General features: G+C 33.4%; 2 protein-coding genes across 4 annotated transcripts in view; both read left to right on the forward strand.

Annotated features, from left to right (window-relative positions):
* The window catches only part of LOC107626486, a 4,129-nt gene extending 683 nt beyond the window's left edge, over positions 1 to 3,446 (forward strand). Inside the window, exons 2-9 of one of the 3 annotated variants that reach the window (XM_016329375.2) lie at positions 272 to 333; positions 794 to 893; positions 1,106 to 1,158; positions 1,384 to 1,471; positions 1,615 to 2,222; positions 2,449 to 2,670; positions 2,747 to 2,809; positions 2,911 to 3,446. In XM_016329375.2, coding sequence (XP_016184861.1) covers positions 283 to 333; positions 794 to 893; positions 1,106 to 1,158; positions 1,384 to 1,471; positions 1,615 to 2,222; positions 2,449 to 2,670; positions 2,747 to 2,809; positions 2,911 to 3,132 — 1,407 coding nt within the window. In that variant the 5' untranslated portion in view covers positions 272 to 282 and the 3' untranslated portion in view covers positions 3,133 to 3,446. Of the gene's footprint in view, positions 1 to 6; positions 334 to 793; positions 894 to 1,105; positions 1,159 to 1,383; positions 1,472 to 1,614; positions 2,223 to 2,448; positions 2,671 to 2,746; positions 2,810 to 2,910 lie in introns of those variants that run through there. The other 2 variants (XM_021116765.1, XM_021116766.1) reach the window with 2 other exon arrangements.
* Positions 7,248 to 8,079, forward strand: LOC107628084 (auxin-responsive protein SAUR50-like). Its single transcript, XM_016330894.2, has one exon. It carries the CDS (start codon positions 7,518 to 7,520, stop codon positions 7,926 to 7,928), a length of 411 nt encoding a protein of 136 aa, XP_016186380.1. The 5' UTR covers positions 7,248 to 7,517; the 3' UTR covers positions 7,929 to 8,079.

Genomic DNA, 8,744 nt, shown 5'->3' on the forward strand with positions numbered 1-8,744 from the left:
CACTTGCTTGGAGCACTTTTATCTTCCCGTTTGTTCTGAATTTTGAAGAAATCTCTGATTTTGAAGTACAATGGTGTTTATTTTTGTGTTGATATGCTGATAGAAAAACAATGAAAAAGGGGCAGTCAAGTCAGATTGATTATATCTGTATACATTGTAGTAATGTTAATGGCGAATGCTAGCTTTTGTTTTCTACAAACATGTATTTGTCTTTGAATATGAATGAGTTAGAAGATTAAACTGATGCATGTTGACATTGTATAATATTCAGTAGAATATGCGATGGATCAGGATGAAAAGTTGCGGAAGTGTTCCAATATGAAATGCCAAAGGGTAAGGACATTGGTTGAAATTGTCATTTCTCTGTGCATACATAATTACAAATTGTTTAACTCATCCTGCTCTTCGCATTCTTCCCTAATTGAAGCACACCTCTGGATTGAGTGTTTGACAAAAATGTATGCTCTCATTGCTCTGTTAACTTAAATTGAATAATGCTGAAGTAGGCACAAACCTTAGGTATAATATAATTTGATTGTTGTTCACTTGTTGAAACGATTCAAACACGTTTTTTTTTTCCCTTTAAAAAGTTATGAGTAAATTGTATTTGCTCTGTGAACTAGTGCAAGTCAACTTGCAAGCCTGATTTGAATGGTGTTTTCGTATGAACATTGAACACTCATCTGAATTTATGTTATTGTTTTGTAATGGTCTTCTTGAATTAACTGTGAATAGCAATGTGGCATTTCTGAAGGTATATGATTTATGATTTCTCTATTTCACATTTCCTTAGGTTCAGGTGGATGAATCATCTGTGCCTGCTCTTAAAGATGAAGCAATGGAAGTTGACCATTTTCTTGCAGAAAATAGAAATGAGCATGTCTCAGTAGATGGTATATTGTAATCTATATGAGAATGACGGAAGGAAATGCTTTGATGTTGAAAATGTTTCCTTTGGATCTTAATTGGATTTAAAATTGATTATTAATTCTATATCGATATTGTGATTATTTTTTTAGGACGATGGGAATTTGCTTTCAGACTTTGTAATTTCCCGAGTTATTTGTGATGTTCAATCTGATAGTAGTGTGTGTACATTCATCAGGTGGTTTGGATATTCATGCAGCTTTCAATGGAAAGGATGACTTGGAGATGGAGGTAACTGTCTCTACTAACAGTTATTACTAGGTGATGTTGAAACTAGTAGTTCAAATATATTGAACTTAAGCTGCTTGATGATTGAGTATTTGAAATTTGAGGCTATCATGGTATATGTGTATGTTGCCTCATCTAATGTTGAACAGTAAAATTTCCCCTCTTCTTATTTCAAAAATTTTCCATGCCCATATTTTGTTAGTATGAACATTGTCTTAATATTCTTAGGTCCTTGATGGATTTTTGGATGATGTTGAAATCGATGACCTTGAAGGAACTGATGTTTTCTCTGGTGCATGCGAGGAGGTTTTTTTTGGTAAATAATTAACTAACAATATCTTATAATCTTGAATGATATTCAAATAGAAAAGAAAAAGAACAAGTCTTTGCCTTGTTATTTTCGTTAAGCTTTTCCTTTTCAAATATTGTATTTTGTAATTTTATCTTTCCAATCTACAGATTTTGAATTTGACAGCAAGGCTGAGGTGCTTGGCCCTGGTCCTTTTGAGGGTTCCCTTCTGCAAAACTCAACTTCAGAAAGTCATTCTTCAGAATTGAGTGGAAGCAGCGTTGTTGGTTGGGTATCAGAATCTACAAAACTACCCATTGCACAATCTGAATGCAAAAATAATCCTCTAGATGATGTAGTGTCCTATCAATCACGTGGTGCCTTCAGGAACAATCCTCATCAACCGTCAAATGAAGATTGCCTGTACAACATTTCACTCGACATACCGCATCTACATCAGTTGAATAATGATCATCATTTGGCTGGTGGTATATTATATTGTAAAAAGGAAACGGGTTCAATTGAAAAGAGTCAACCTACTGCACTTAAAGAGAAGAGATTCCGAAAGCCTACTCTTAGGTACATTGAAGAGACTTCAAATTCAAGGTCAAAGGAAACTGCTGGTACAAAAAGAAAACATTCAAGTGCCTCATCATGTGATGAACTTCATATAAGAATTAAAGCATTGAGAAAGATTCGAGTTGAGAAGTCTAGTAATGGAATTAGTGATGTGACAATCCCAAAGTTGAAAGCTCACAGGGGCCGACCAAAGAAAGAGGTAGGGTTTTATCTGAAATGAATTTGCCTCATTGTGCATCCCTCGTGTCTTGCTTGTTTCCAAGTGGGGCTTAGATTCATTGTACACTATTTCTCAATTACAAGATCAATAATCACCTCTAGTTTGCTCGTAATTCTATATTCTAATATTATGTTATTCATTTCTATATCTGCTTTTATTACTGGACACTATTCTTTTTCATTTAACAAGGCATTTGTTTTTGTAGAAACTTGATGATGAGGAGGCATTTTCCTCGGACTCTCAGGATGAATGTTTGACACCAAAAAGATCTAAAAAGAAAGATCGGAGAAAGCATCAGAGGATGTGGACTCTCTCTGAGGTTATTAAGTTGGTTGATGGCATATCTGAATATGGAGTTGGTAGGTGGACGGATATAAAGAGGTTTTCATTTTCTTCTTCAAGCTATCGAACACCCATAGATCTCAGGGTACTTCACAAAGCCTTGTCTATTTCAATTGTTTCCTTCTTTGCAAACCAGAGTTTTCTAAATGTGATTTCTGCAGGACAAGTGGCGTAATCTTTTAAGAGCCAGTTCCATTCAGACAAACACAATAGACCAGAAAGAGGTTAAATTTCTTCCTTTAAGAAAATTTGTTGATGTATTACAAATATTTCAGTTAGTTCTATTGAGGTGCCAATATATGATTACAATCATTTGTGGTTGCAGGATGATGAAAATGATGATCATACTTTACGCCCCCTACCATTTAACGTGGCATGCCGTGTGCGTGAATTGGCTAAAATTCACCCGTACCCAAGGCAACGCGGCGGCTCAAAGAATTCTCGCAGTAGCAAACTTGGTACTTCTACTTCAGTTAGTCAAAGTAAAGATTCTCCTCCCATTGGCCAGAGCAAAAGAAATATACGGAGGAAGTGTACTTACAAGTGAAACTCCCTCTGTAACAGAGGTGAATCCATAGTCACAAAAAATCTTGTTGAAATTTAGATATATCATTTGCACAGCTATATACATTTAGTAGTTTCTGCTGGTCTTTTACAAAGGCATAGAAAATTTTTTTAGTTGTAAACTTGAGGAATTATTAGTTGGCTCCGCTCTACATAAATTTGCCATGGTTAATGCCTAATCCCTGCAAGAGTATGAATTCTTAAATGATGTCTGACGTGTTTTAAAACCAAGTTTAGATGTAAAACATTTTGACATCATGTAGAGAAGGGTGTTATGAGCTTCATCTTGCAGCATTTTATCTTCTTTTCACACACAAAATATCGAGTTGTTTGCACTCTTTTTTTTTCCTTTTGACACCTAGGGAATTTTACTCCCCTTTATCATTAACCTATCCTTCATTTTATTCTCCCATTTTTTTTACTGTTACGAGAGGATTCAATTCTTTAGAAATTCAGAGATGGTACGACTAGCTAAGTAACAAAATAAGAGTACTACATAAATGTGTTTGCATTAGTTGAATATTACAAATGATTTCACATGAAATTGTAGAGAGCAGCAAAGACGTTAAGCTAGCTAGATAGAGAGATAGATAGCTGGATATTAAAACTTGAGGCCTTGTTGTGTGCAAAGTATGTTCTCAAAAGAGAAGAATGAAGAGTAAGTAAGTATGCTTCCTATAGGGAAGCATGGAGAGGTGTTGATTGTGAGATATGGGAGATGGGAACACAAATGATAGTGTCATCCAAAATGACAGCTCAATAGAACAGATATATGCATGTGGCATGGAAACCAAAGGGAAAGGCTGTCTAATCATAATCACAATCATTTTTTACACGAATCCACTCATCATTTGATCTGAATTCAGTTCATGTCTTACTATAAATCTCTCTTGTTAGATATATAACTATTTATGTTGCATTCTTCTATCAGCTTAAATTTTTAAAATGAGTGGTTTCATAACATAGTATCAGAATTTTATGTCCAAAAGGTTCAGATTTCGATCCTTGGTAAGTTTCAAAAATGAAAAAAATAGTATAAAGCAAATAAAAAGAGAAAAAAAAGTCTATACAAAAATTAAATAAATCCAAAAAAGTCTCTTGTTTAAAAGAAAATGTTAGAGATATAATCATTTATGTTACCTCTTTCCATAAGAGTGTTAGCTCGTGGCCCAACCCTCATGTGCACCATTTCTACAATCACCCTAATCATCATGGACCTTATCATCACTTGTCCTATAGTGTACGATTCCATCATCATTCTTATCTTTTTCCTTCTTACTGTTCTTGTAGTTTTAAATTCCTTTTTTCCCGGGTACTGTAAAAAAAAGTGCATAGATTGTTTTTGAATCAATATTCCGCGTAGTTTGGCTTGGTGCCTTGCATGTGACATAAATTACAAGTATCTTAATAGTTATGGGGAATTTGGACAGCAAAGGATGCAGAACAACCTTGATGGCATTTCAAAATAACATGGAATATATTATTGAGAAGTGCATTGTTCATCCAATGAAGTGCTTTCGTTTTAAAAATGATTTTAATATATAACTCTAGTTTTGTGTCTTATCTAGAAGAAGAAGAAGAAGAATAGTGTTGATGGCAGTTTATTACTGCAGAAGAAGATAGATGATGCGTGAAACTGAAGTTGGTATTAATTATTGTAATTTGAACCAACCTAGCAATGGCCACATGTGTCTTAAAGGGGATGTATCAATGTGCTGGATCTCAATCATCTCTCTGACCCTTCTGCATCCAAAAAGGGAAATCTCTTATATTGTCTCCCCATTCCCACAACTACTCTCTTTCACTCTACATTAATGCTTCATATTTTCCACTTTAACAATTATATTTTAAATTGATCCGGTGGTCAACTTATTAATCCGTTTTCATAAGTATTGAGAATTCGAATCTCATCGTATATATGTATATATATTATATATTCATGATAAAATAGTTATTGGCCAATAAAAAACTCTTAAATGGAACTTAAATTCACGATAAAATAGTCATTGGCCTGCCTGACTAAAAAATACTATGAAATGAATGCTCTCCTACCTTCTCTAAAGTAACATGTAAGTTACTCTCTCTCCTGTGTCATATTTTAATTGTGTGTTTATTTTAACATGACTTACCTTCTCTACTCTTTCGTCATCTTTGTGCTTCCCAAGCATCACCATCTTATTGGTATTTAGTTTTCTCTTCCCAAATCATTCTTCCTAAAAAGGTACTCCAACTCTCTCTAATCGCTCCTCACTCCTTCGTCATCGTCGTTACGCCTCCCAAGCATCACCGTCTCATTGAGTGTCTTATTTTCTCTTTCCAAATCATTCTTCCAAAAAAAGTACTCAAACTCTCTCTAATTACGTTTACTCCTCCCCATTGTACTCCTTCATCGTCGTCGTTACGCCTCCCAAGCATCACTGTCTCATTGGGTGTCTTGTTTTCTCTTCCCAAATCATTCTTCTAGAAAAGATACTCCAACTCTCTTTAATTGCGTTTACTCCCCCACTCCTTTGTCGTCTTCGTTGTGCCTCCTAAGTATCACCGCCATATTTTAATATTTTATAAACTAAAATATGAGACTGTTCTATTTTTTTAAGAGGTGAATAATGAATGCATAACAACAAATCAAGACATATCATAGAACAGAGAAAATAAAATCAAAGTCCAATCTACATTTTGGGTCAAAGTTAAGTGTAGTTTTCACTTTTGAGGGAAAATGTAAAGAATCCGATCCATAATGTCCATTGAATCTCGTGTGTTGTGCTCACAAGAAGCATATTTTCATATCCACCCCTTTGCCATGCATATGCCCATTTCCTGAATTCCTTGGAACTACAAAGCTAATGAACACTCAAACTTATCCTAGATTCATCTGCAGAACATACATACCAGCTGACACTTTGAAAGTTTTAATATTTTGTACGGATACTCATACTAGTACCAATATTTATTTGGTCCTTAGAATAAAATAAATAAATAACGCTATATGGCAAACTCCGACTATAATCTATCCAGATTGAGAATAATAAATTCACATCTCAATCCATGCATAGAAGCATCCAATACTGAGATTGACAATTAATGCAATATACAAATCTTTTTCTTTTTTTTTTTTTCCGTGGTCTTGATGCACTGTAGAAATCTAAAACTTGATTCATAAAACCGTTGGTAAGAATTGTTGTTTCAATTAAGATTAAGATTCATTAGAATCTCTCCATACTCACTTAAGAAGTCGCGGATTCGAGTCTCTTTATCTTTTGGTAAGCTAAAGAAATGAGCATCATCCATCTACCAATTATTTAAAGCTAAAAATGCTAATATCAATATCAACATGCAATTAAAAATTCTAGTAACGAAATTTTGACCCTTGTGTTTTTGAATCCTCTATCTCCATTAACATCCGCAGCCACCATGCATAATCCACTATACTATTAAGTATTAATCCAAATCTTTACAGCATTGTTGCAATTAAAAGCAATATTATATCACCGACTTTTTTGCACTTAGCAGTACGAAAAATTTTCAAGAATTACGACTCAAAAAGGAAAGTTGAAGCCACCCTATGAAAGACGAATCTGAATAAAGTTCCAACATGTGTCATAAAATAAAAATTAGCCATCCCAAGTGGATTTTGCACTTAGCCCAAGACACTTATCCCATTCCTCTACTCTCTCTTTCATATCTTATCTTTATTTTTATTTTTTCTTCTCCTTCATGTTGTGGGGTCTCAGGGATAGTGAATCATAAGCTCCATACCCTTTCAAGAATTGCAGATAGAAAGCACTGAATCCTTCACTTCTTCCAATCCTAGGAGGGGTGTTAATCAGTTATACATACATGATGATGATGATGGTAATGATGATGATGATGATAACATTGATGTATACATTTTTATATATATGTACCTGTACCTCCCTAAAATAATCATTGGCAGCATGCATGATCGTACATTTTCGTATAATCAAACTATTCAATTTTCTATATCTATATAAAAAGTAGCTTTAAAATTGATGAACATGGGTCAGCAACTATATAGTATACCATAATATATGTAACTGGCACACATTTATTTATTTAATTAAAATAATAACAAATAATATATTTATATTATCAATAGCATAGGCTTCCAATCATGTCAAACATTAATGCTCTTCATTGCATTGGTTTTTCCACTTCATCACATGCCAATCCCACAATTATATAAACCTTAACCTTTGTAGCTTCTCTCACTCTCTCCAAGTAATACTCATTGCACTTCTTTTGAATCTTTTCCTCTGTTCTTATATGATCTCTCTCTCTCTCTCTCTTTCTCTATCTAATTAATATCTATATATCATTCATCAACAAGTAGTTAAAATTCCAAGAACTATGAAGACAAGGTTTCTTAGAGGGTGCCTTAACAAGTGCAAGAAAATGGGAAGCAAAGTGATACCTTGTACTACTATGTCTGAAGCTTGCGACCAATGTTACCTTAAAAAATACACTAACTTGTGGCCTTCTTCTTCTAATTCATTGGATAAGAGATGCTCCATTCCAAATGATGTTCCAAAGGGTCACTTGGTAGTGTATGTTGGAGAAGAACACAAGAGATTTGTGATCAAAGTTGCATTGCTTCACCATCCACTCTTTAGGGCCTTGTTGGATCAAGCTCAAGAAGAGTATGATTTCATTGCCGATTCCAAACTATGCATTCCTTGTGATGAACACATCTTCCTCAGTGTTCTTCGCTGTGCAAGTTCTCCACAGAATGATCGTGTGTGTTTCTGTCTTTATCTCTGAGAGTAGTAGTCTTATATGAACATATATAATTTTTGTATACATATATCTGTTCAATCTAATAAATTCTAGGAAAATAATTTATTATGTATAAATAAGTGACAATCTCAATTACATTAGTGGGAAGAATATGACAAATTATGTGTTAATAATGGGCCGGGGAATTTCGATTGTTTGATTAATAAATTTAGTAGCAGTAATTGACTAATTTCTATCATCATTGGATAATTTACCATATCTATTATATTCATCAATTATTAAAGAGCTGAAATCTTGGAAAATGGATCCTCTCTATTTTTTTTCTACTGAAAAAAATAAAGTGTGATCTCTCACCTTTAATTCTATAAGTGGGACCAGAAATTAATAAGAGAGAGAAAACAATGAATGGTGAGATCAAACACTGGACACTCTCCAGTTTTTTTCTCACCGAAAAAAATCCACTCCGCGTATTGCATTTTTTAATTGGATTTGACAAAGCTTTTTAGGTAGATGTTTGTACTTTTAGAAAACTTTAGGTTCGGTAATTAAATTTAATTATATTTATTAAAATTAAAAAATCTAATATAATCCTATTCATTAATTAATATTTAAATTTAATTCTTATATTAATATCTATTATAATATTTTTACATTTTAAAAGAATAGATAATCTACTTTAGAAAATTAATGAAAATAAAATAACACAGTCTTTTAGATAAATATCTAATTATCTATCAAAAAGAATTTCATCTCTTTACGATGTTTCCTTTTCACCATGCATTTAATATAATGGTTCTTCTATGATTTTCTTTCAAGGGTTTACTCTATTGAATTTGAACC

Source organism: Arachis ipaensis, chromosome B02, assembly GCF_000816755.2.
Source record: "Arachis ipaensis cultivar K30076 chromosome B02, Araip1.1, whole genome shotgun sequence".
Lineage (NCBI taxonomy): Eukaryota > Viridiplantae > Streptophyta > Magnoliopsida > Fabales > Fabaceae > Arachis > Arachis ipaensis.